Source organism: Archocentrus centrarchus, chromosome 2 (assembly GCF_007364275.1).
Source record: "Archocentrus centrarchus isolate MPI-CPG fArcCen1 chromosome 2, fArcCen1, whole genome shotgun sequence".
In the NCBI taxonomy this organism is placed as follows: domain Eukaryota; kingdom Metazoa; phylum Chordata; class Actinopteri; order Cichliformes; family Cichlidae; genus Archocentrus; species Archocentrus centrarchus.
This window is the reverse complement of record NC_044347.1, coordinates 117,581-145,274: the sequence shown is the minus strand read 5'-3', so window position 1 is coordinate 145,274 and position 27,694 is coordinate 117,581. Positions and strand designations below refer to the sequence as shown.

At 45.5% G+C, this 27,694-nt stretch overlaps 1 protein-coding gene across 1 annotated transcript; it reads right to left on the bottom strand.

The window, feature by feature from the left end:
• Positions 1–599: 599 nt before the first annotated feature.
• fmnl2b (formin-like 2b) lies at positions 600–27,409 on the bottom strand. The gene is made up of 28 exons (XM_030754800.1): positions 26,853–27,409; positions 24,891–24,974; positions 24,340–24,420; positions 22,902–22,978; positions 22,736–22,819; positions 22,394–22,537; positions 22,190–22,316; positions 21,949–22,025; positions 20,310–20,403; positions 13,409–13,483; positions 13,173–13,283; positions 12,863–13,012; positions 12,643–12,744; positions 12,221–12,441; positions 12,024–12,127; positions 11,768–11,944; positions 5,671–5,691; positions 5,037–5,161; positions 4,754–4,956; positions 3,748–3,982; positions 3,602–3,670; positions 3,439–3,519; positions 2,787–2,916; positions 2,546–2,706; positions 2,237–2,338; positions 1,973–2,071; positions 840–963; positions 600–753 (listed from the first exon to the last, which is right to left on the bottom strand). Exons 1-28 carry the CDS (start codon positions 26,967–26,969, stop codon positions 665–667), a joined length of 3,264 nt encoding a protein of 1,087 aa, XP_030610660.1. The 5' UTR covers positions 26,970–27,409; the 3' UTR covers positions 600–664.
• Positions 27,410–27,694: the final 285 nt, after the last annotated feature.

Here is a 27,694-nt window from a genome sequence, read left to right as displayed (position 1 = left end):
TGAGAGTAGAACCCTGTACAGTTAAAGAAACAGACCGGAGGAGCCCATACACTCTGAGCCCGCTGACCTTTGACCCCTCAGGTGGTTGTTAGCCCTCGTGTGGTTTGAAAAGGCGCGTGCGTGTCTTTGTTCTGGTCCAAACCAAGGTGCTGCTCTATAGCGCCACCCGTGGTGAGGCACAGCTTCATTTTTAGCACTGCGGGTTGTTCGGAGTCAACGGTGTTTGGAGCCACATGGTCCGGTTCCAGTAAGTGAAACTTCACAAATCACATGACTGTCCTCAGGAGAGGTCACGGTTCAGATTCAGGAGTCAACTTTCAGTCTGTAAAGTGCTCTGAAAAACATCTGGAGCATCTGCTGGAGAAAGTCATGTGATCTGATCAGGTGTGACATGATAGGCCCATTTGAGGTGAGGAGGAATGAACTGCTGGAGGGAGTCTCAAATCTTTAAAACACCTGCTGAAACAACCAATCACAGCTGAAAGAGCATCCCTCCGGCCTATCCAGCCTCTCCGAGTTCAGGTGTATGGGCGCCCAGTCTGTGCACAGAGACCAATAAAATAACATAGAAAACATGATGTCATCAATTTGAGCAATCAGAAAAGTTCAAAGTGCTAATTGGTCCCATCGATGAAAAGGGCACGCGACCGCTCTCAGTGACCTCTCAGTAGTGCTCCTCGGAGTGGGCGGGGTCACAGAAGAAGCGAGAGCTGCGTTTGGCTGATCGAGCCGTGAAGGGGACGGTCTTCAGAGCTGCAGGTGAGAGAATAAAAAGCCAATCAGAGGACAGAGCTGACACACCTGGTGTGGTCATAGTTGCACTGTGGCGGTATGTTTACCTGTGATAATGTCCTCGATAGCGCCATCCTTTCCTTCGTAAACATGGCGGCTGTCTTTTCCCTGGCGCCGTCTGAGCTCCGTGATCAGCTCCTGCTGCTGCCGCTTCCCCCTGTGGGATGGAGACTGAGAGGGGGAGGGGCTTATGTTCAGACCGGCATTGAAACAGCACATCAGCAAATCTGATCTCTCAGGCCTGCTGGCCAATCAGAGACTGTTGGGATAATGATGTCAGTGATGATGGAGAACTGCTGAACTTGGAAATAAAGATTTTCAAAGTTGCTGAGAAAGTTTCAGAGAGAAATATTCAACTTCATGCTAAACTGAATCTCTCTGTGGAGCCTCAACATTTTACCTTTAAACAGCAGGTGAAGCAGGTGGGTGGGTTTACCTTTACTGTGAAAGTTTGAATCCAGCAGGTATGAAATGAATGCACTGAAGCTGCTGGTCGACAGGAAGGCTGATTACAGCTTTGACCGGCAGGTAGAAACATCTACAGCTGTACTTGTACTCAGATCAGCAGTTATGATCTAAAGCAGGTACAGGTAGACACACCTGCTCACATCTCTTTTCCTAGTGGAAAAGAGATGGTGGTCAGGACGACTGTGGGCTGAGACAAACTTGTCTCAATGTGTTCATGGCAGGGCAACAAAACTAAACGGGAACCAAAGAGAACCATCGAGGTACTGCTCCACAATGCACCATTCTGATTGGTGGATTCAGGGTCGCTTTGTGCATCAGCTTAATTCTGACTGTGTTTACTTTGTCTTGTTTCTCCTTTAACTTTGACAGTCTTAGTTTGGTTTATATTTCATGTCTGGTCAACCCCGATACCATCTGTGGTGTTTGTATAATTAATATGTTTGCCTTGCTCTCTGATTGGCTCTCAGGTTCAGGTAAATTTCTCCAGGCTCACCTTTCTTTTACTGGTTTTACCACCAAGATTTAAAATGTGAAACCATGAGGGGTTCACAGCTCACTGTAGATGATTATTTCTTCAAACTTTCACCATGGGGGAGCAACTGTAAGCTCCTCCTCCATCAGGAGATGAACGCGTGGCTGGAGGGATGTAGTACACGATGGATGTTGATGATGACGAGCATGTAAAACTAATAATTTGTAAATGATGTATCACCTTGGTCTCCTCCTCCTCCTCCTGCTGCTCTTCCTGCTCCAGTTTCTCCAGCAGCATCTGCTCCTGGCGCCTCCTCTGCTCATTCTCCTCCTCAGCCAGCTGCACACAAACATGTTCACTCACAATTTACTTAAATGTTTTCTACTGTTTTTCCGCTGAAGCAGATCTGAGCGCTGACTAAAGACAAACTTTGAAAATGTGGGAGGGGCTTTAGGTCATCAGTCCAAGCCCATCAGAGAGATGGCTTGGACTGATGCTACTCACCCTGTAGGCTTTGATGAAACGAACAAAAATAGGGAAGAAGACAGATGGCGGCATCGTCTTTGAGCTCTCTCCAAAAAACTTCACTGCATCTTCAAAGGCATCCTAAACACACACACACATACAAACACAGTTAACTGACGTCAGTTAACATGTTACCTGTGAATTCAAGTTTTTAGAAACTACTGAAGTTGTTTTTAAAGTCTAACATTAAATATCATAAAACATGTTTGAGGAGAAGTCTGCAGGATAGAACCTGAACTCGAACTTAAACATCAAACCTGAACTCCTAACCATCATTATGCTTCTCACCTGAGCGATGCGTGCATCCTCCTGCAGTTTGCCGAGCCGTGATTCGTTCCTGCTGATGAAGTCTTTGAGTGTGGCATTGTGCGACACACTGAACTCTCTCCAGGTGAGCTCCATGCCACGCTGCAGCTCCTTCACGTCGCTCAGCACGTTCTCCAAACTCACTGCACGGCACAGGAAAATATGCTTGAGAAAATCAGCAACCTTCTGCGACTGCAGCATCCTGATTGGCTGACAGACTCACCAGCAGCGGCCTTGTCCACATAGTGAAGTTCGTTGTAAAACAGAGAGACAATGGGATATTTCTCTCTCACCACGCTGGCGATATAATGAAGCAGTGTTTGCGTCCTGTCAGTTGACTTTGTCTCCAGTAACTATGCAGAAATACACAAAAAAAATCCACAACCGTGGTAACCACAACACACACAGAGCGAACAAACACACATACAGCGGGCTCAGATCTGTGCCTCTGAGCCTTCATAAGGTGCTGCAAAATTTTTCAGAGGATTTTATTGTGAAGGGATTCACGGAGCACATCCAGACTGTAAATAAAGATGGACTCTCTTTTGAAACTTGCCAGCAGGGGGGACTCCTCTGAAGTCTGATTGTATAGAGGTCTATGAGAACACGAGTGTCCTGCTCAGCTTAGCTGATTTCAGGTCTGAATGAAGAAAACATGAAGTTCATTTTGGAAACTGTGGTCACACTAGAGTCACAAAAGAGTAGGAAGTGGGGAGGACTTAGGCTGGGGCTACCTGTGATTGACAGGTCCCTCAGATTCTCATCATGTCAACATTCAGCTGGAGGCTTCAATAACCAATGTTAGCTGTCAGCTGATTGATCGGATCAGAGGTTCAGTGTGTGTGTGTGTGTGTGTCTGTGTGTGTGTGTGTTACCAGGTCTAAGCTCTGCAGCTTGAATCCGTACACCGCCCCTCTTTTACTGCTATTCATGTAGTTTCCCAGAGCCAAGATGATCTATGAGAGCAATGGCACACAGCAGCTGATTATTGATACGGAATCACAGCATATCCACGTATAACCATAACCTCAGACTGACCTCAAGGATCTTCTTAAGCTTCTGAGATGATTTTATAGAAACTGAAGCTGCGATCATGGCGTGGAGTTGCTGAAAGGAAAGGAGATGGTGAGATTGGTCACACCTGTCTGTTTCTTCTCTGTCTCTCCTCTGTCTGTCTGTCTTACCGGCGTTAACATCTGGACATTGTCAGTGAAGTTGCCCATGAAGGTCATGATCGTCATGCGCTGGCTGAGCCTCTCGATGCGACTGAACTGCATCATGAAGCGATCTTCATCACTCAGAGCCTCCGGAGGTTTCCTGTCCCTCTCATATTGGCGCAGGAGCTTCACCTCCGCCTCTGTCGGCAGGAAACGCATCAGACACTCCACAAAGTCCACCCGAACTGTCCGGAGGTCGAACCTGAAGAGACGATGGGCTGGTTTCAGTCTGATACCATGACTCCACGTGTACATGTTAATCAGCTGCATATAGACAGAAAGTCACCTAATGAACGTCTGACACGCTGCCCGTCCTGCGCCTCAGTGAGGTTAGGAAGCATGAAATGGCTGAATGTTGTATGAAGTTAAAATGTGTTTGGTGTAATGTTCTAAAATATTTTTTACCTTTACCATACATATATCCTCTAAGGAACCAAATATAGTCATTTAATTTGCTTTGACTTTTTACATGATAATGAAAGATTTTGAAAAATATCGCTAAAGCAATGACATCTTTAAACCTCCAATGACCAAGTGCCCTATGGAGGGTTAAAATCTAAAGTACCCTGAGACAGAGGAGGCTCCAGGATGTTCTCTCTGGTTGGGCTTGAAGATGAAAAAATAAGTGTTTGTCTGATGAAGGATGGCAGCTCGGTGGAAGCCAGTGTGAGAATAAATTCAGAGCTTACAGAACAAACTCCAGACATTAGAATGAACCGTTATAAAGAGCAGAGAGAGGAAACTCAAGGATCAAAGGTATGATGAGATTAGATGGACAGACTCATCTGCCCATCTGAACCCACCTGTAAACTCTCTCTGACCTTCAGAGGACTATTGTTGTGTATCAATGTTATACAAATAAAGTTAAATTAAATTGAATGGCCCCACATTTTGCCTGTTTCTGACTGACGCTAAAAAATGTGAGCTGGCCTTGCTGGAGCTGGTAAAGGTCAACTGGTGCAGTTCCACCTACGTTTGGATGGCACGGCAGATGACCTCTGACCCCTGTCCAGCCTTCCTCAGGGTGATGGCCAGGTTTTTGGCTCTGTTGGCCTCCAGCAGGGAAACTTTGGATGGAGCTTTTTGGGGAAGTTTTTGCCTGGACAGAGTCAGATCCACGGCCGGACCCTGAGCCTTGGTCTTAAACAGCTCCTCGAACTCCTCCACGTTCAGGTCCTGAGACACAGATGTTCAAACAGGTGAGGAGGTGAAAGCCTTTTTCAACACTGAGCAGTGCCTCGTGCTGCGGTCGTTACCTGCAGGATGGACTCATCGTCGATGTCATTGAAGATGGTTCCATTGATCTGACTCGGCTTCAGAGCAACCCAGTTCAGCACAGGCATTCTGAACTTGGTCTGGATTGGCTTTTTTATCTTCACCGCTGTGTGAGGAGAGGGTGAGATAGACCTCAGATTCGTAATGTGAGCAACTGAAGTCCAGCTGTGTGTTCAGACCGATGGGTTGGTTTGTGCAAAATGGCCGACTCCTGACAGAACATCGCTGTACTTGTTAGTACAGGAACGGGTATGACAGGTGTGTATGTCAGACTAAAAGAATGTCAGCATGGCTTCGGGTCTCATCAGAGCCCGTCTTTAATCCTTTGATTGTATTTTCTTTATTGCTCATGTATTTTCTTTGACTTTATTTTTCCTCTGATCTTCTCAGATTGTCTGTCGTCTGCTGCTTGTGTCTAGTAATGTTTGTGCTATGAATCTGAACCCTTTCCCTTCAGTCTGAACACACAACAGAGATGTGGGCTCAAACATGCGACCTCGATAACCGACAAACCAGCCACCGACTGGCAGTGGCTGGTTTCCAGGTGATGGAGGGATGGCAGAAGGTGGTGGATGGGGAAGAGTAGTTGTTGTGTGAAGTGGAAAGTAAACGTACAGAATAGCTTGAGAGGACCCTCTGGCAGCAAAACAGGAGAAAAGAAACAAGACATTAGTATCACACTAATTAATTTACACATTTACCATGTTGACTGAGAATTCTGGACTCTCATTGGCTGAAGGTGAAGATGGTATAAGCAGGATAACAGCCTGAGGTTCTTCATCAGCATTACAAATAATATGCAACAATATGCAAGGAAATCTGAAAAAGTTAAATTCTGTATATCAAAGCATCCTTGTACCAAAAGAGAATGATCCAAATATTTTCTATTTTAGGAGAAATTAACTTTCCAAAAGTAAACATTATCCAACAGAGAACTTCTCAATTACTGAAGTACAGGGGTTGGACAATGAAACAAACACCTGGTTTTAGACCACAATAATTTATTAGTACGTTGTTGGGCCTCCTTTTGTGGCCAATACAGCATCAATTCGTCTTGGGAATGACATATACAAGTCTTGCACAGTGGTCAGAGGAATTTTAAGCCATTCTTCTTGCAGAATAGTGGCCCGGTCACGACGTGATGCTGGTGGAGGAAAACGTTTCCTGACTCGCTCCTCCAAAACACCCCAAAGTGGCTCAGTAATATTTAGATCTGGTGACTGTGCAGGCCATGGGAGATGTTCAACTTCACTTTTATGTTCATCAAACCAATCTTTCACCAGTCTTGCTGTGTGTATTGGTGCATTGTCATCCTGATACACGGCACCGCCTTCAGGATGCAATGTTTGAACCATTGGATGCACATGGTCCTCCAGAATGGTTCGGTAGTCCTTGGCAGTGACGCGCCGATCTAGCACAAGTATTGGGCCAAGGGAATGCCATGATATGGCAGCCCAAACCATCACTGATCCACCCCCATGCTTCACTCTGGGCATGCAACAGTCTGGGTGGTACGCTTCTTTGGGGCTTCTCCACACCGTAACTCTCCCAGATGTGGGGAAAACAGTAAAGGTGGACTCATCAGAGAACAATGCATGTTTCACATTGTCCACAGCCCAAGATTTGCGCTCCTTGCACCATTGAAACTGACGTTTGGCATTGGCACGAGTGACCAAAGGTTTGGCTATAGCAGCCTGGCCGTGTATATTGACCCTGTAGAGCTCCGGACGGACAGTCTCTGGAGCTTGAAAAAGGCGACTGAACTTCTTTTTGTTTCTTGAAGACGTTTCACCTCTCATCCGAAAGGCTTCTTCAGTTCTCAACCAAATGGTGGAGAGACCCAGGTATTTAAACCCCTGTGGGCGTAGTCCCCTGGAGGTGGTTATGACCCTCTATTGATCATGTGCGTGAACACATGTGCCCAGGTGTGAAGGGGGCGTGGGTCATATTTAATCAGTGGTTTCAGTTGAAACCAATTTAGGACTCCGCTCCATTGTTTCCTGTGGCCTATTGAGGTCACTGGAACAAAGGTGTGAATGGGGGTTGAGACGTCTGGGAAGGGAGCTCAGGACAGCACTGTAAGCGGGGGAAAGTTGGTGACGTAATCCACCTCCTCTGTTCAATGATGGTTGTTCACAGTGGACATAGATGGCTTCTTTCACTCCTCTTTCAAACCATCTGTTTTCCCTGTCCAAAATGTGAACATTGGCATCCTCAAAAGAGTGCCCTTTTTCCTTCAGATGCAGATGTACTGCTGAATCTTGTCCTGTCGAGGTGGCTCTTCTATGTTGTGCCATTCGTTTGTGAAGAGGCTGTTTGGTTTCACAATGTAGAGGTCCGAGCACTCTTCGCTGCACTGAACAGCATACACTACATCGCTGATCTTGTGTTTGGCGGGTTTGTCCTTGGGATGAACCAGTTTTTGTCTTAGGGTGTGACTTGGTTTGAAGTATACTGAGATGTCATGCTTGGAGAAAATTCTTCTGAGTTTCTCTGACAAGCCTGACACATATGGGATGACAATGTCGTTCCTCTTGTCCTTCCTATTCTCTGTAGTTTGTGTTTGGCCTTCATTCCTGTGCATCTTAGCTGATTTGATGAAGGCCCAGTTGGGGTAACCGCATGTTTTGAGGGCTTTCTTAATGTGTGTGTGTTCCTTATGCTTCCCTTCTGCCTTAGAGGGAACACTTTCCGCACGGTGTTGTAGGGTCCTGATCACCCCAAGTTTGTGTTCCAGAGGGTGGTGGGAGTCAAAGAGGAGATACTGGTCTGTGTGTGTGGGCTTCCGGTAAACTTCAATGTTGAGGCTTCCATCTTCCTCGATAAGCACCGCACAGTCCAGGAATGGTAACTTGTTATCTCTGGTGTCCTCCCTGGTAAAACGTATGTATTTATCCACTGAGTTGATGTGACGAGTGAAGGCTTCTACTTCTTGGGTTTTGATTTTGACCCAGGTGTCATCTACATATCTGTACCAGTGGCTAGGTGCCATCCCTTTGAAAGAACCAAGAGCTTTACTTTCCACTTCCTCCATGTAAAGGTTGGCTACAATGGGAGACACTGGGGAGCCCATGGCACATCCATGCTTCTGTCTGTAGAATCCATCATTGTATTTAAAATATGTTGTGGTAAGGCAGAGATCTAAAAGTGCACAAATCTGATCTGGGGTGAAGCTGGTTCTGTTCAGTAAGGAATCGTCTTCCTGTAGTCGTCTTCTGACGGTCTCCACTGCCTCAGTTGTGGGTATGCAAGTGAAAAGTGAAACCACATCAAAGGACACCATGGTTTCATCTGGATCCAGTACAAGATTCTGGACCTTGTTAGTAAAATCTGTAGAGTTTTCAATGTGGTGGGGTGTGATGCCAACAAGCGGTGATAAGATGGTGGCGAGGTGTTTGGAAATGTTGTAGGTGACCGAGTGTATACTGCTGATAATGGGTCGAAGTTTTGGTGGAAACAGGAGAGTTGAGGTGCACATTTAATTCTGCCATGATTTGGGCAGCCGTGGTTTTATGTTTTTTGGATACAATCCGGGTTAGCACCCGAACATCCCTTTCAGACAGCTTCCTCTTGCGTCCACAGTTAATCCTGTTGGATGTGGTTCGTCCTTCTTGGTGGTATGCTGACATTACCCTGGATACCGTGGCTCTTGATACATCACAAAGACTTGCTGTCTTGGTCACAGATGCGCCATCAAGACGTGCACCAACAATTTGTCCTCTTTTGAACTCTGGTATGTCATCCATAATGTTGTGTGCATTGCAATATTCTAAGCAAAACTGTGCTCTTACCCTGCTAGTTGAACCTTCACACTCTGCTCTTACTGGTGCAGTGTGCAATTAATGAAGATTGGCCACCAGGCTGGTCCAATTTAGCCTTGAAACCTCCCACACTAAAATGACAGGTGTTTCAGTTTCATTGTCCAACCCCTGTATGTAGTCAAGGACTCTGTGAAGTATTGGACTTGGACAAGAACATGTGATTACTTTGCTCTGACTAACAGCAACCTGGAAATTCAAACAACCTAAACTCCAAAACATGGTTTAACATTGCTGTGGACATAAAACATGAATCCTGTAGCACTGAAACACCAATAAACATGAGTATTTCAGCAAAAAACTGTAATTACTCATGAAGAGGTCCCCAATTTCATTGTACATCCTGTATAATGACAATAAAGGCATTCTATTCTATCATCAGGTGGGAGGACAGCATCACCAACTGTGGTCACCATCACCAGTCATTACCATCATCAAACAAGTGCTCAGACAGTGTTGCCAACTTAACAACCAATCTAGCAACTTTTTTTGGAAAAGGCGAGTAGTGACAAATTTAGTGACTTTTTTAGTGTCTTTTGTAGAGAACCTGGAAAGCTGAAATTCTGTTTTGTGTATATACTACATCTCGCTTCAGCATTATTAGCAAATTCTAGCAACTTTTGAAACAGCCAGCAGCGCATTTTCTTACACAAAAGTTGGCAAGAGTGGGCTCAGATGGCTAGACTACCTGCTCCACACGAGTACCATCAGATCATTTACTGTCTGACATATTTCCTTTGCAGCATTTCACAGATAAACTCCTCTGGCTCTCTGGACTCTTGCCCTTTGGCCGTGGGGGCTCCGTCTGTGGTCTCCCTCCTGCTCTCTGACGGGGATGGTCGCATTCTGTCTCTCTCCCTGCCCTCCCCATCTCTCCTGCTTGCTTCTTGCTGTGAGAGCGTCTCTTACACACTGTAATAAGAATAAGATTAAGAGCAACATGGATCTGGCAAACTGGGCCCTAAACACCACTGATTGAATTTTCTCCACTATGAGATCGGGGAAAGGAGAGCCTGCGTGTCTGAGTGGAACAGACCCCATTGGACACGTCATATATTCTTGGGGCTCATGGAGACCTGTGTGCTTCGCAGCCCTGGAGGTAGAGGACGTGAAAGACGTCTATATATTTGGCTATTTGGTAGCAGTATCTCTTCTGTTTGGGCTCAGAGGATACCTGATTTACTGGGAAATTAAGCGAATCTGGGCAGCAGTTCGACATTTGCCGAGGCTGCAGACCCAGGTGGATGGGCTGTGCAGAGCTGTACAGACTCAGATTCAAAGCCTGGTGGACCTGAGCTGCAAGTGGACAGGTAGTCCAGCTGAGAACGTGCTCGCAGGCGAGAGGGGTTAGATCTGGAGATAAGGTTCGGTTCTGCACAGCGAGGACGGTAACTAATGAATTTGGAATATTGGATTTACTGAATGGGTTCCCCAGTGAAACTGAAGGCTGTTGGAAAACAACAAGCAGCCTGTTCCAAAACAACATCTGCATTATCAGGAATTCGGCTCCCTAGCCGGCCTTGGGCTGGTAATCTTATCTTTCCGGGACAATGTGTGATGGACGCTCTTCCTCTCAGCCCTCTCTGTGATTTGTGTGAGCTGGATCTGGTGTACCACGGCTGCTGATGAACTTCCATCATTATCAGCGAACTGTTTTGGCTAGGAGCTGGCATCTGGCTCCACAATGCCCCTACCCTCTCATTTCCATCTGCATCCCCCTCCTGCCCCTCCCTTACCCACCATATTGCTATCCTGGCTATAAATGTGCAAATATGCTTTGCTAAGGTGTTTTTTTGGACCCTGGTACCAGATACCAGATGACTTTTTTTAACCTAACTACCCCATGATGTGTATTTGTTTTCCTTTTCCGGGGACTGAGCAAAGTTCTATTCTATTCCTCCTCTGGGGTGTGCACACAATTGCCATCAGGATGTGTGACCTCAGGTCTTCTGAGCTCCTAGTGGGCTGTGGATGGCCTGGGTCCCCTGGGTCCTTCCCTATTTGCCTCTGGATCGTGGGGGCATGGTTGCAATTTTTTGCCCTCATTATTGAGTACATTGCATGACAGAGGCGCATACACACACATTACTGCAAACAACAAAATTGTGTGTATGTGTGTGTATATATATATATATATATATATATATATATATATATATATATATATATATATATATATATATATATATATGTGTATGGATGTGTGAGTGTCTGTGTATATCTACTTTTCTTCGATTATTTTTTTCCTTTCTTCACTTTGCCCCCCCCCCCCCCCCCCCCCCTTGTTCTTGCCCCTTCCTTGTTGCCTGTCAGACCTGGCACAAATAACTAAATAAAAAATAAATGAATAAAAATACAAACATTAACAAGAATAGCCTATAGAAAACTTATAGAGCTGTTCTTGTAAAAGCAAATATGTTTGGTACATCAGTGCATTCGGATCATCATTCTGATTGCGAAAAATTCCAGACATGACAGGCTTAAAAAAAAAAACAAAAAACACCAACTTACAAGGAAGGACAATTAAAGGTTGCAAACTTTGGCATCAAACCATACCACCTGCTGCAGAAATGTTTGAATGAAGGTGGCCAATGACAAAGAGCCCCCTTATTCTGTCCTGTGCAACCTGTGCAGAAATCCCAGAATCATCAGAAACCACTCTTTTAAATGACAGCTGTAAACAGAACTACCAAACAGCCGGTGAGTCAGCAGAGATGCTTATAGTCTTTATTATTTTCATGGTAGTGATGTAAAACCCATGTTTATAGTTCATGTTCTGATTACAGAGTAACTGAGTTTACTCCTCATCTAGCCGCAGTGAGGTACAGGTGTATTGTTGGTGTGGTCCCTTATTTTGCACACGGCCTGTGAATGTACCATTTATACAGTCTCACCTGCAAGTCCCGAGTTAAAGATGACAGTAGGTGACCCCCCTGTCCCTGGGAGAGGTGGGGCCACAGGGGGAGGAGGCGGAGGCATGGGGACAGAGGAGAGCTCACTGGTACGACAAGGTGGAGGAGGGGGAGGAGGAGGAGCAGGTGGAGGTGGTGCTGGGTAAGGCCCATTGGACACTGAAGAAAAGAAAATGAAGATGAAGTTACTACTCATTAATCAGCTGATATTCAGCAGTGCCTGCAGGGTTTAACTCACCTGTGCCTGGCATTGGTGGAGGAGGAGGTGGAGGGGGTGGGGCTGGCATTCCCGGGGCTCCACTCATCCCTGGCCCCATGCTGTGATAGGCTACAGTCTCAGGGCTGCAGGAATCAATCATAGGTAATCAACAACAAAATACTCAGCCAACAGTTTCCAGCTCTGAGCTACTATAAGTAGCAGGTTCTTTGTTTCACCTGGGGGACAGGTTAGAACACGGTGGAGGTGAAGGAGAGGCTGAGTCAGCCACCCCTCCATCCCCCTCTCCCCTCTGTGGCTGAGGAGCTCCAGGTCCTCCGGCCTGCTGTGCCTCCTGAGCCTGACGCTCCAGGCGACTTTGACGCCGGATCGTCTGGTCCTTCTCCCGGACCATCCGTCGCAAGGTATGCACCTGAGAGTTAGCGCTGGCATACACCTCCTGCACAGGTAACAGGGAGGGAGTGGCACTATGGAACAGTCTAACATTTTAATAAACTCATGTTTAATTAACTCCACATTTTTCCTCTGCAGGTGTCTTTTGAGCGTCATCATCATCTGACCTACTTTTATGCTTTTATATGCATCACTTCTGTCTCCATGGGGACAGCGTGCATGTGGTTTCCACAGAAACAGTACTGACCCGGAGTTGGTCTAACTCTTTGTTCGTCTGCATCAGCTGTTTCTCCAGTTCTACGATCTTCAACATCGCTTCGTTCTCCACATCCAGCAGACGTTCCGACATCTGAAGGCAGAGAGGAAAGAAGGGCAGAGGTCAGCACAACACCTTAGAGGAGAAAGAGGGAACTATAAGACTTCACCTATCTTTATCCACCTGTCTTCTCTCCACCTGCAGCACTTACCGTGGACAGATTCTCCTCCAGTTCCTCGACTCTCTCCAAAGCAGCAGTTTTGGTCTCAGCATCCTCCAGCAGTGTCCCAACATCAAAGACATTGTCCAGATATGCCTGAATCTGAACCTGCAGCCTGTCGCTCTCTGTGTGCTTTAGTTGCTGAGGTGAGACGGGGTGAGCACAGGTGAGGATTATCTTTTGATCAACATTAGCAGGAAATCAAAGCGTATGTTTTAGATGTGACATAATTAGCTGAGAGTGAACATGATGTTCTGACTATAGTGGGCATTTTGTCTGCTGTGATTGGCTGCCGTGCTACCTCCAGGTGTTCTTCCAGGTTGAGTTTGGTGAAATCATACTGCAGATGGACTCTGAAGTTCATGTCCTCCACAGAGTGAACCACAATGTTGATGAACTGCATGCAGGCCACCTGGAAATATGTTCAACTGCTGGTTATTAACCTGATGATGACACACCAGGTGAGTTTAATAAGCTGATTGGACCTAAACATTCATAAAAAGAAGCTCAAATATAAGATCTCATTGAAACAGTTACCAAGAAGTCAATGTTGTCGTCTTCATTCTTAAAATGTTCCATCAACTTTTCAAAACGCATCGTCTCGGAGCATACCTGCAACACATGAATGAGTTAATCAGTCAATCACTCCATCAATCAGTGTGTGTTGTTTATTCTCTTCTCATTTTACCAGTTTGTACCACCTCTTCTTTCAAAAAGGTTCCTCTCACTTGAGATTTGAGAGGAGGGAATACGAAGAGTCAGATCAACTTAACAAAATGAGTCCATTTCATAGTGTAGTATACAGATACTTACTCTGGGCCTTCAGTAACACTGTTGCTACTTTCCCACCGCCGAGGAACCGGTTCGCGTGCCAGTGCCCCTGCTGTTCCCAATGAACCAGCGAAACGATTAAGAACGGGCCCGCATTCCCACCGCATTTCTGTGAACTGCTCCTTTATGTATGAGTGTGGGCGGCTCCTTGTCTGGACACGGAAGCCGAAGCAGCAAAATGTGGGAGAACACGCTCCCCTTTCTGTGCTGCTAATATGTTTTAGGGTCCAAACCAAACTACTGCAGCATCTGTGTGCAGCACAGAGGTAAACACAGACAGCGATCAGAGCAAGACGACAAGTACGCACTTTGTGTCCTTTTATCTGTGATATGAACTGATACAAAGCAGCAAGTAAAGCCTTAGAGCCCAACCTAATTCACAGCCGTCAAAATTGCTTCGCTTTTCTCATGTAATACACATGTAATATGGTAGAAAAGCTTATGCTGAGACGGCAGAGTCACGCCCTTCTGCCGCTTTCGTCACGTGTTCGTGGTTCGAGACCAGCTAGCTTGCGGAGCCTGGAATTGAACACGTTTTTCGGCCGAGCACCGAGTGTTTTGGCGGTGGAAAACCCGCCTAATGGTTCAAATTACAGCACGGGCTCCAGAACCCTGTTGGTGGGAAAGAGGCCTGTGAGGAATCTTGGAGTGATTTTTGACCAGGATATGTGCTTCAATGCACATATTAAACAAATATGTAGGACTGCTTTTTTGCATTTGCTCAATATTTCTAAAATTAGAAACATCCTTTCTTAGACTGATGCTGAAAAGCTAATTCATGCATTTATTACTTCTAGGCTGGACTATTGTAATTCATTATTATCAGGCTGTCCTAAAAGCTCCCTGAAAAGCCTTCAGCTGATCCAAAATGCTGCAGCTAGAGTACTGACAGGGACTAGAAAGAGAGAGCATATTTCTCCCATATTGGCTTCTCTTCATTGGCTCCCTGTTAAATCTAGAATATAATTTAATATCCTTCTCCTCACCTGCAAGGTCTTGAATAATCAGGTATAACATTTTGACCACTGACCGGTGAAGTAAATAACTAATTATTTCTTCATTATGGCACCTGTCAGTTGGTGGGATATATCAGGGAGCAAGTGAACATTTTGTCCTCAAAGTTAATGTGTTAGAAGCAGGAAAAATATGCAGCGTAAGGATTTTACAGATTTTGACAAGGGCCAAACTGTGATGGCTAGACAACTGGGTCAGAGCATCTCAAGAACTGCAGCTCCTGTGGGGTGTTCCTGGTCTGCAGTGGTCAGTATATATCATAAGCGGTCCAAGGAAGGAGCAGTAGAAAACCAGTGACAGGGTCATGGGTGGCCAAGTCTCATTGATGCACATGGGAGCGAAAGCTGGCCCATGTGGTCCGATCCAACAGATGAGCTACTGTAGCTCAAACTGCTGGAAATTTTCATGCTGGTTCTGATAGAAAGGTGTCAGAATACACAGTTTGCTGTATGTGGGAGTGCATAGCTGCACACCAGTCAGGGTGCCCATGCATGACCCCGTCCACCACTGAAAGCTCCAACAATGGACATGTGAGCATTAGAATTGGACGACAGAGCAATGGAAGAAGATGGCCTGGTGGGATCAATCACATTCTTTTACATCATGTAGATGGCCAGGTATGTGCGCATCACCTACCTGGGGAACACCTGGTACCTGCATGCACTATAGGAAGAAGGCAAGCTAGCAGAGGCAGTGTGATGCTTTGGCAATGTTCTACCGGGAAATCTTGGGTCCTGCCATCCATGTGGATGCTACCTTGAAACATACTATTGCTGCAGACCATCTACACCCTTTCATGAAATGGTATTCCATGATGGCTGTGGCCTCTTTCAGCAGGATAATGCTCTCTGCCACAAAGCAAACATAGTTTTTTCAAGATGGCGCCGGTGAGGTCAGCAGCCGTCGTACCTGCTCCTACGCTTTGTTTGTATATATTAGGTTTAGCTCTAATTTTGGACTTTATAATTCCGCCTGCTCTGTGTCATATCACGTATGACAGACAGACTCTTTTTAATATCAGAATACAGCACTCTGGCTGTATTCTGACACCTTTTTCTCCCGACCCGACTTGGCCTCAGGAGATACTGCGTTTCCAGTGGGCCAGCTCAAACAAAGGACGGACCAGGTCACGGACAAGTCCCCGAGGGAAAAGAGCCGGCGTAAGAGAGAGGCTGAGGCGCAGAGCGCACCAAACGCCACTGCCGAGCATCCTGTTGGCTAATGTCCAGTCACTGGATAACAAGCTGGACGAACTCAGGGCCAGGATACAGTTTCAGAGGGACATAAGGGACTGCAACATCATCTGTCTCACGGAGACATGGCTGACTCCCCTCATACCGGACCACGCCGTACAGCCGTCGGAGTTCTTCAGTGTTCATCGCACGGATAGAACGAGTGAGTCTGGAAAATCAAGAGGAGGAGGTGTGTGCCTAATGATTAATAACAACTGGTGTGACAGTAGGAATGTTGTCCCTCTGAAACAATCATGTTCACCTAACCTGGAGCTCCTAACCCTGAAATGCCGTCCCCACTACCTGCCCCGCGAGTTCACTTCGGTCATCTTCAGCGCCGTCTATATTCCACCTCAGGCGGACACAAACACTGCACTATCCGAGCTACATGAGGCTATTTCCACCTATCAGGCTAACCAGCGTGATGCGGCTCTCATCGTAGCCGGGGACTTTAACAGTGCAAACTTGAAAAAGCTGATACCGGAGTTTATTCAACACATCGACTGCCCCACCAGAGGAGAGAGGACCCTAGACCACTGCTATTCTCCATTCAAAGATGGCTACAAAGCAAAGCCTCTTCCGCCTTTTGGGAAGTCTGACCACACCTCTGTCCTTCTCATGCCGAAATACAAACAACGGCTCAGGCAGGAACCCCCTGCTGTGAGAGAAGTGACACGGTGGTCTGATCAAACAGAGGCCGCTCCGCAGGGTGCGTTGGATTCAACCGACTGGGACATGTTTCGCAGCAGCGCGGGCGGAGACATCGAGGAGCTTACGGAAACTGTTGTGGGATTTATTGGGAAAGTTGTTGAAGACACTTCACTTAGGAGGACCATCAGGACTTTTCCCAACCAGAAGCCGTGGGTGGATAAATCTGTCCGCGACGCCCTGAGGTCCCGCACCGTTGCCTACAACTCCGGCCTCGCCTCTGGGAACATGGAGGACTACAAGGTTGCATCATACAACGTCCGCAGAGCGGTGAAAGAGGCTAAACATCGCTACGGCCGCAGACTGGAACAGCAATTACAACAGTCTGACCCCAGGGGACTGTGGCAGGGACTACGCACCATCACGGGCTACAAAGCACCACACACACACCCGGTGAGTGCCGACGCTTCTCTGGCTGATGAACTCAACATCTTCTTTGCGCGCTTTGAGTCGGGAAGCCGACAGCCCGCTGCGCTCCCGGCCGGAGGGGCGGAGACACTCACTGTGACGGAGCGCGACGTGAGGAGGGCGTTTAGACGTGTAAACACCAGGAAAGCGGCTGGACCAGACGGTATTAGTGGACGTGTCCTTAAGACCTGCGCTGACCTGATATTCAACCTCTCACTGAAACTGTGTGTGATTCCCACCTGCTTTAAAAAGTCCATCATAGTCCCTGTCCCAAAGAAACCACACCCCAGCAGCCCCAATGACTTCAGGCCCATAGCGCTCACCTCTGTGGTGATGAAGTGTTTTGAAAGACTCATCAAGACATTCATCACCTCCTCACTGCCCACCACCCTCGACCCACTACAGTTTGCATACCGGCCAGACAGATCCACAGATGACGCCATATCCTTCCTCCTCCACAAGACCCTTTCACACATAGACACTGGTAAGGGGAACTATGTGAGAGTGCTGTTTGTAGATTACAGCTCAGCATTCAACACCATAGTTCCCTCCAGGCTGGTCTCTAAGCTGCTGGACCTGGGCCTGGGCCCATCCCTGTGCAGGTGGGTTCACAGCTTCCTGACCAGCAGACCACAGGTGGTACGAGTGGGTCACCTCACCTCATCCTCCCTCACCCTCAACACTGGATCCCCCCAAGGCTGTGTGCTCAGCCCTCTGCTGTACTCACTGTACACCCATGACTGCGAGGCCACGTCAGAGTCCAACATCATCATCAAGTTTGCTGACGACACTGCTGTTGTGGGACTAATCTCTCACAATGAGGAGACAGCCTACAGGAGAGAGGTCTCCCGCCTGGAGAACTGGTGCCAGGAGAACCACCTCCTGCTCAACGTCAGCAAAACAAAGGAACTGATCGTGGACTTCAGCAGGAAGCAGCAGAGGGACTACCATCCACTTGTCATCAGTGGTGCTGAGGTGGAAAGAGTGGACACTTTCAAATACCTGGGAGTGACCATCTCACAGGACCTGTCCTGGACTCATCACATAAACATCACTGTGAAGAAGGCCAGACAGCGTCTCTACCTCCTCAGGCGGCTGAGAGACTTCAAGCTCCCACTCAAGGTGCTCAGGAACTTTTACACCTGCACCATTGAGAGCATCATGCGTGGGAGCATCACCACCTGGATGGGAAACTGCACCAAGCAGGACTTCATGGCCCTAAAAAGGGTGGTTCGTTCAGCTGAACGGACCATCAGAACCACCCTCCCCAACCTGCAGGACATTTACACCAAGCAGTGCAGGCTGAGGGCCATGAAGATCCTAAAACAGCCCAGCCACCCCGGACACTCTCTCTTCTCCCTGCTCCCATCAGGCCGGCGTTACCGCTGCCTGAGGACTAAGACTGAAAGGTTGAAGAAGAGTTTTTACCCACAAGCCATCCGTCTGCTCAACTCTGAGCCCTAACTGGACCATTATTGCACAATGTAAATATTATAATTTAAAAAGTGTGTATAGTGTATAGTATATAGAGTATAGTGTATAGTGTGAATTACTTTTTTTTTAATTTTTATTCTTCTTATTTATATGTGTGTGTATATATGGTTGCAGGTACAAAATACATTTCACTGTGCATTGTACTGTGTATAATTGTGCATGTGACAAATAAACACTATCTTATCTTATCTTATCTTATCTTAGTTCAGAAATGCTTTGAGAAGCACAGCAATGAGTTTGAGGTGTTGACTTGACCTCCAAATTCCCAGATCTCAACCTGGCCGGGCATCTGTGGGATATGCTGGACCAATAAGTCTGATCCATGGAGGCTCCACCTCACAGCTTACAGGACTTAAAGGACCTGTTGCTAACATCTTGGTGCAGATACCACATCGCACCTTCAGGGATCTAGTGGAGTCCGTGCCTTGATGGGTCAGGGCTTCTTTGGCAGTAAAAGGGGGACCAATGCTATATTTGGCAGGTGGTCATAATGTTATGCCTGACTGGTATACAAAGTCTTCAATAATCAGGCCCCATCTTATCTTAAAGACCTCATAGTACCGTATCACCCCAGTACAGGGTGGCTGTGGCTCAGAAGGTAGGGCAGATCACATACTAATCTGAAGGTTGGCAGTTCGATTCCTGGCTGTGTGGCAAGATATTGAACCCCAAGTTGCTCTTTGATGCAAGCGTTGGAGTGTGAAAGTTAGACAATAAGCACTTCATACAGATACATGTGGAAGTGCTTGAATGAATGGGCGTGAATGCAGACGTGTTGCATAAAGTGCTTTGAGTGCTAAGTAAGAGCAGAAAAGCGTTATAGAAGAAGAAGAAGAAGAAGAAGAAGAAACAGCCTTTATTGTCCCACAGAGGGGAAATTTGGGTGTAACAGCAGCCGCAGTTATTATAAATATAAATAAAGATATAATAATTCACACTATTAAGAAAAGAATATATATAAAATCAACAAACAATATTAACCTTAAGAAGGTTAAGAAGAACTAGTCCATTTATAGCACTTTGCTCTCAGCCTGCTGGCTTACTTGTGGTTCCTCGAATACTTCAGAGTAGAATGAGAGGCAGAGCCTTCAGCTTTCAGGCCCCTCTTCTGTGGAGCTCCTGGTTTGGATTTGGTAGACAGACACTCTCTATTTTTAAGATTAGGCTTAAAACTTTCCTTTTTGATCAAGCTTATAGTTAGGGCTGGATCAGGTGACCTTGAACCCTCCCGTAGTCCCACTGCAAGTAAAGGATGGTTTCCCTGTGCTCCCCTCTCTAACCAGTAGGGGCAGATAGCTGCCCCTCCCTGAACCTGGTTCTATTGTAGGTTTATTCCTTTTAAAATGGAGTTTGTCCCCCATCACCTAGTGTTGCTTATAGAGGATCATCTGATTGTTGAAGTTTCCTCTCTAATATTGTATGGGGAATTTAACTTGTAGTATAAAGCACCTTTGGGTGGTTGTTGTTGTGATTTGATGCTATATAAACAAAACTGAATGTATTGATCAAGATGAAGTTTGATTGGGCAGTTAGTACCATCTTTAATAGGCAGTATAACTCATGAACACAAACAGGTCCTCTTCCGTCCATGGTTTGTTTAGCACACCTGTGTAGCACACCTGGCCTCATTTCTTCTCATCTATGCCAGCGTAGACCAGAGGAGATCAGGAGGCACAAAGTGGGGAAATGATAAGAGTGTGATTTGTTGTTGGATGTTTAGAGTGTGTTGCTGCTGGTGTTGTTTTAGTTACAGTTTTAAAGTTGTCGAAGGCTGACAGGATGATCTCATGCCCTCCTCTGACCAAACACACTGCCGCCAACAACTCCAAGACCAGTGCCTTTGTCCTGATGATGATAAAGAAAAAGTGTGCAATAAAGAAAACAAAGGTCTTTAGAGAGAGAAAAACAAACTTCAGTCACTGACAACCACTGAAAACATACAACATCTAAATCTGCAGTTCAATTAACTTTGTGGCCTAATCTTTCTTTTCAGTAGTTTGAATTTATTAAAAGTAGGTACCAGCAGCCACTTTTTCAAAATCATTGTAGAGTCAAGGTTAGGGGTTATTTTGTTTCATCTTGATGTCAAAAGAACCATATAAAATTTCAGGCCAATATCTCTAATGGTTATTGTGATATGGCTCCTGGAGTACCCCCCTTGATTTCACCCTATGCAGATTTATTTCCATTTTCTGATCATTTGTTCCCAATGGATCACATATTTACAAATTAAAGTTCATGACAGTTCAAAATTTTAATTACAGAAGTTTAAAAATATCAGCAGGTGGCTGGGGAGAGGGAAGTCTGCAACCCAGCCCTGGATAAGTTGAAGAAATTAATGGATGGATGGATGGAATTTTCAGCACTGTCAAAAGATCCAGGTGACATTTTTGCAACCCTCTTATTTCAAGAAAGGACTCAGAAGAGGCAAGAAAAGGATATATTTCTAATGTGTAGTTTTAGGTAGCCTAATTCTTTTTTCAGGCCCGCAGGAAGTCCAAAATTTAAGCTATAAAAGGTCCAAAAATGCTTTCAAGCTACTTTTTTAAGGAGGAAAAAAATGGCTGAAAATAGCCTAAAATATATGTTTCCTAAAAAAAAACCCTAAATGCTGGACATGGCTTTGTTTATACCAGCAACCAACCAGAAGACTGCATCACGGTCATAAGACTGACTACAAATCGATCATGCAACGTTCACAAAATGGCAGTCACCAGGATGGATCTTAGCTGGCGTGAGTTTCAGTGGTCTGGGTGGTGTGGAGAGAACAGTGGGGTTTTGGGACCTGCTTGATTTTAAAGAAAACTTCAAAAGCTTTATTTTGGTACAGAGATATTGAAAATATTCCAACCTGAAGGGTTTCAAAGTTTCATTTGAAAGGGGTCAAATGATGTATAACTGGAATTTTGGGTAGAAAAAAATCTTTGAATTCATGAATTTTACAATGACAGAAAGGTTGTAGAATGCTTGGAAATAAGGTTAAAATAAGGTAAAGATGGTTTATTTTTAGTTCCACTCACAACTCTGCACCAGGAATGTAGCGGTGCGGGTCACTGTAGGTAAAAAGCCAGGTGGGCATGAACTGACCAAACCTGGCAATTTTCTAAGTGGATTTATGAACATTAAGATTTTTGAATACTTTTTTGAGAAATTAATAAACTTTTTTAACAAGCAGACCTGAACCGTGACAAGTAGAATTTGAATCACTTATCACTGTTTGAGTGGCCACACGACCAATTCTATAGCTATTAACTATTAGCTATGTGATGGTGGTACCTATCAAAAGTTTGTATTTTATACCATTCAGGTGTAGTTTTTTCTCTGCAGGAGAGATAGACACAGGAGCAGTGGTATTTGTACAATCTGCAATAGTTTTATCTGGATAAGTACCTTGGATTCCTGTTGTTGAGGCTGAGAGCAATTTCATTGACGGCATGAGGGTGTGACATCACCATGTTGAAACCATACTGATGAAGATGAGGACACACATGAAGGTCAGTCATTTTTCCTGCTCTAAAATCTTTTAACTTTAAAGTTTTGGTACATGTTCGACTGCATGTGGAAAGTTCATGAACTATCGAGGTGAGGTTTGTGTGTGTTGAGTTTCTGCTAAGGGGCATATTAATGTTACCTGGTAGTTCATGATGGCTCTCAGACACATGATACAAACGTGAACATCATCTTTCTTGCAGACGAGTCGTGAGTTCTTGAGAGTTCGACGACTTGGCAGCGTGTTGGAGCGAGTCACCAGAGTTGAACTACAAAGACAAGAAACGTCTTGTCATCTCCACCGGGTGAGTTTTTCTGGTTTTATTCATACATTATTTTCTGCTACCTGATGGAGTGTCGAGCTGTTCGAGGTACAGAGGAAGATGGCGAGGGGAGGCTGCAGTCGCCATGGAGATCTTCTATTGAACGACTCCAGGGAGAGTCGATGGACGACACCTCACCTCCGGCCTCTGATTGTTCTCCATCAAATCTGAGCACAAAAAGTTTGTAAAGATGTTTTTGAAGTCCTGAACCTGCTGTTAACAAAACACCTCAACACTGCAGTCAGGCTGTCACTATGATTGTACCATAAAAATGTCTTCCATGTGATTCACATTGAAGTTCTAATGGTGAGAATTCAGACACAGTGAAGCTCAGAAAGCAAACACAAAGACTTGTTTTTACTCACGTGACGGCGTACTGAGCAAACGACAGATATTCAACAAGAACATCGAGACCCCGATTCTCCTCATTCAGAAACTCTCTGACCCACCTGCAGACAGACATGAGACAGGTGTTAGGCATTAGATGGAGACAGGCAGGTTAGAGAGACAGATAGGCAGTCTGGCAGATACCCGATGTGGTTTGTACGGAGAGAAATCTCGAGCTCTCTGAGTGTCTGAGTTGACTCCTGAACTCTTCTCCTGAACTTCTGCAGACAAACAGATAAACTGGTAAAAATTAAAAAATATTAACACAGACTAGGGCTGGGTGATATATCGAGTTTTTAAAAAATACTGATATATTTTCATACGTAATAGAAGATGAGGCTATATCATTTATATCGATATAGTCTAGTTCGCGTTACAATCATACTTGTAGCTCCACAGTTCACCTTTCTCTTCTCCCAGTTTGTCTCTGCATAGTTTCACACTGCCCCCGCCTCTCTCCGCTTCACCCTTTAATCATGCAGGAAGCGACCGCATGGCAGTGTTCCCAACTTAGTGACCTTGTTGCTAGAATTAAGGGCTTTTCAGAACCCACTGGCCACTTTTTTCCCAAAAAGCGACTAGTGACAAATTTAACGACTTTTCCCGGTGAGGGCGGAGAGGTTTGTAAACCTGCAATCCTCCACTGTCGCCATGTTTTGTGTACATACAGCCATTGTTCGTATGCTTTGGCATCGCCCAGACCCCCAAGAGTCCCTGTCTTAAGGTAAGAGAGCGCTGCCATACGCAGCAGAAATTGGTTTGTACATTAAGTCACGTGACCTTAATAACGGAAGTGGATCTTTTTTGTGTGCTTGCAGACGCTGCAATAAGTGAGTGGGCCTGTTGCTGTGATACGTCAGTGCATATGTCTTCGGATTTACTGAACTGGCTAAAATCCTGCAGATAGAATTTTGTTCATTCAGTCTGTCACAGTACTGGATGTACAGGAGTACACACAGGAGGAAGTACTTTCCAATGAAGTAGACTTCAACAGACTGGCTTTTTAAACAATAAGTCAGCCTTTTGCTGTTTTTGCTCTGTATCTTTTACATTTACATTTTAATAGCACAGCTGTGAGTATTTTTATAGAGGAAAAAAGCATTAATTTATTTAAGGTATGAATGTAAGTGTGAGTGGTTGTCTGTCTCTCTGTGTTAGTCCTGCAACAGGCTGGTGACCTGTACAGGGTGTACCCTGCCTCTCACCCTATGATAGCTGGGATAAGCTCCAGCCCCCCCCACTGCGACCCTGAACAGGATAAGCAGAAGAGAATGGATGGATGGATTGGTGGATATTATTTAAATATGCCAATAGTTGATTTTTGAGCAATTTCTCATGTATCTCTACAGCTGAATGCTAATAAAAATGTCTGTGTGACATTTGGGACATGTGGCGTTGACTCAGAAGTGCCTTTTTTATACCATTTGGGACAAAAAAATATTGACATATATATAGTATATCGCCATTCAGCTAAAAAATATCAAGATATTACTTTTGGTCCATATCGCCCAGCCCTAACACAGACCATAATTGAAGCACCACTGGAGGTCAGTTCAACAAACTTTAAACTTTCCCATCTCACCTTGCGTGTGACGGCTGGGTCAAGGAAGCCTCTCAACTTCTGGATGTAGGTGTGGGGAGGATTCTTCACCTGAAATCTTTCCTACATCAAGCACACAAACACTGTGACTGGATGGCATTGGATATGAATCCCCGCCCATCACAACACCTGATTTTCAACATTTGCAGGATTGAATTAAATCTAAAATCAGACTAAAAATTCAGAAGTTGGCTAGATTAGAGACTGGACTTACAGGTTCAGGATCTCAGAGAGAGTCCTGATCTAAACCCTGAAACATGACTTATAACCCAACCCCCCCCCCCCCCCAAAACAACCAAAGTGAGACCTTAAATTACCACAAAAGACCAAATACCAACAAATAGCTGCAGAAAGATAAAAATAAAAATGCAACAGGTTACAAAGACCACAACCACAAACCACAATGTAACAAAAATTACCCAAGGTAACAAAATATCTGCAGGATACACATAACACAAACAAATCATATCTGGATGGTTTATGATTGTTGGGTTACACATTTGCTCTTCTTGTCTCATCAAATCCTCACCTACCTGATCACAGATCAGCTCCCACTTTTTCTCGTTATCATATGAACGCAGCAGACGTACTTTGTCAGGTGGCAGGTTCATAGAGTTCTGAAACACAGATTTTTTTTATAGCTCAAACACATCTGGAACCCAAAAAAGACACAAACTCAAAACCCAGTGCACAAATACCGACACAAACCCTTAGAGAAAATAAACCTAACCTGTATATCTAAACCCCCAAACCCTAAATACAGACACTGAGCATAACTCTAACCCCACAACCCATGATTTTATTTACTAAAAAGCAGCCAACAAAACCTAGAACAGTGGAAAGCACCCATGTCCCGAATCAAACTGTAGAAGGACTGACAGCAGCTGCAAATCTGGCCTTTCCAAAACACATCTGTACTTAAATCCACAAATAAATAACAAAACCTATAAATGGTTAATGTGGTGAAAGAGAGATCCCAAAAACCATTCCAAAGCCTGTTCTGCCCTTTCTATGGATCAGGTTGTTGAAGATCAGGACTGATTCTGGATCTTTTGGTACTTCGAAGCATATGTTCAATTGATTGTCACAACAAATTATCCACAGCATGAATTTTTTTGGAGCAGATTTCTTCAGTGTAAACACAGTTAAACAATGGATAATGATCAAACCATTCCTGCAGGAGGACCTGACTGTGGTTGAAGCACTGATGACGAGCATGTGATTCATGACTCATGACTTTTACAGCCAGAGTGTCCGTCCCTTGTACACCTTCTAAAATCAGCTGTTTCGTATTTTGACTGGATTGCTAAAGTTTCCCAGAGCCCTCAGCCTGAAACTCATCTCAGGGTGAAACTTTGAGCCCTCTTGTTGGTTCTTCTCCAGTAAGAGAGCCACTGATCATGGTTTCCAATACTGACATGTTTGTGAGAGTGAGTACCTGAGTGCAGCTTGGCTAAGAAGAGCAAACCAGATCCTGGATCACCCAGTAAATGTTAGATCTCTTAAATATACAGATAATGGGCCCCAGGTGAGGACAGGTGAGTCCAAACCTCTAACAAACTGTTTTCTGTTATGTCAAGTCTATTCTGTTTTTTATGAACACAGCCTGTCCCAACAACCATCAGATTTTCTAACATATTCTCCCAGTTTTCCCTGTCTAAACATTTTCAAAGAGGGACCATCGCCATCACCAACATGTTTTATGACTTTGGCCTCATCAGGTTTCTTTCTGAGCGAACTATCTTCTGTGTGAGGATATGAGAATACCTCACAGACCGGAGCCCTCAGATCTTCATCTGATCTTCATCTAACACAGGTCAGCTACAGATTGGAGCTGAGCAAACATTCAGCATCTTTCCCGATTCAGATACATCAGAGCTTAAACTGTGTTTTCACCATCAGCAGCAGCTGAAGTTCATCCAACATGTCAAAGATATCATCATCATCATCACTGAGAAGATCCTGAAATCTGTGTGAGAATTTGCTACCATTAAATGAGAAATTTAACTCTGCGCAACTGATGACTTCATGCATCCAGTCAGATGGACCAGAACATTCTGCATATATGCAGTTTTCATGTTTGAAGTCGAAGGTAGAAAATAGCTGCCCACAGGGGTTAAAGGTGGATGCTGAGTGGTAGGCTTGCTTGAGCATGAATCAAAGTGTGAGCAGACTGCAGGACTGTTTTGGTAGACTGGAACAGACCTGGTTTGTTCTAATGTGGTTCCCTTTAGATCCCAAATGGGTTCAGACAGAGATCTGTGTCTGCTCAGGCAGTCTTCTTCACACAGTTTAGAGGATATAAAACAGCTTGAGGCCCTGCAGGTCCAGAGACCTGCAGAACAATCACAGAACCCATCCTGCAGGATCTCATGCTCTCACCATCTGGTTCTGTGGAGTCCATCAAAGTGTAGTTCACACCAGATCTGCAGAGTGTTACTGCACATTTTCACTTTGTGTATCTGTGTGTCTGTGTGTGTGTGCGCATATCCTACCAGTGCAATGGAGAACCTTTCCTCCAGCTCAGCCGGGTCTGGCATCGGGAGTCGAACCGGGGCAGCTCTGGACCGGATCACGGCCAGCTGGCTCTCCATGCTCTCTGTGTTACCCATTGCAAGAGCCGTGAACACACACCAAACAGGAACGCGGCGAACACACCCACCCACAGCAGCACACACACTCAGCACACACACAGGAACATGTGGTCGGCCATCACTGTGAACGCAGATGGGCGGTCGAGATGCTGAAGGCCTGTCTGTCTGCACGTCCTCCTGTCTGCGTCCTCAGACGGTGAAGACCGTCTTCCTCCTCCTCTCTGCCCGTCTCGCTCTCTCTCTGTTTGTCTCTTTGTCTCTCACCCTCACTGCCACCGCTGATGATGATGCTGCTGCTGCTGATCCAGATGAAGTCTCACTCTGCTGCCGTGTTGTTTTGTGTGTGTTTGTGTGTGGTGTGTGTGTTGTGAGTGAGCGTGTGTGGCAGATCAGCCGGTTAATCCTCCCCCTCTCCTCCCCCACACGAAGAAAGAAAGAGAGAGTCGGCCTCCCCCCCTTTGTCTCTCTCTCTCCCGGCTGCAGTCTCTGTGCAGCTCGCTCCACCTTCTCTCTCTGCCTCCTCAGACAATGAACCTTCTGCTGCCACAGGCTCCGCCCACCGGTGCGCGCGCGCGCGCACACACACACACACACACACACACACACAAATACACACACACAAATATACACACACAGAGCGCTGTGTGTAATCTGATTCTGGATCAGCTGCATCGGTTTTCACTCGTCTGAAATAAAAAAAATCACTCTTGTTAAACATGAAATTTGCATGTTTGATTACACAC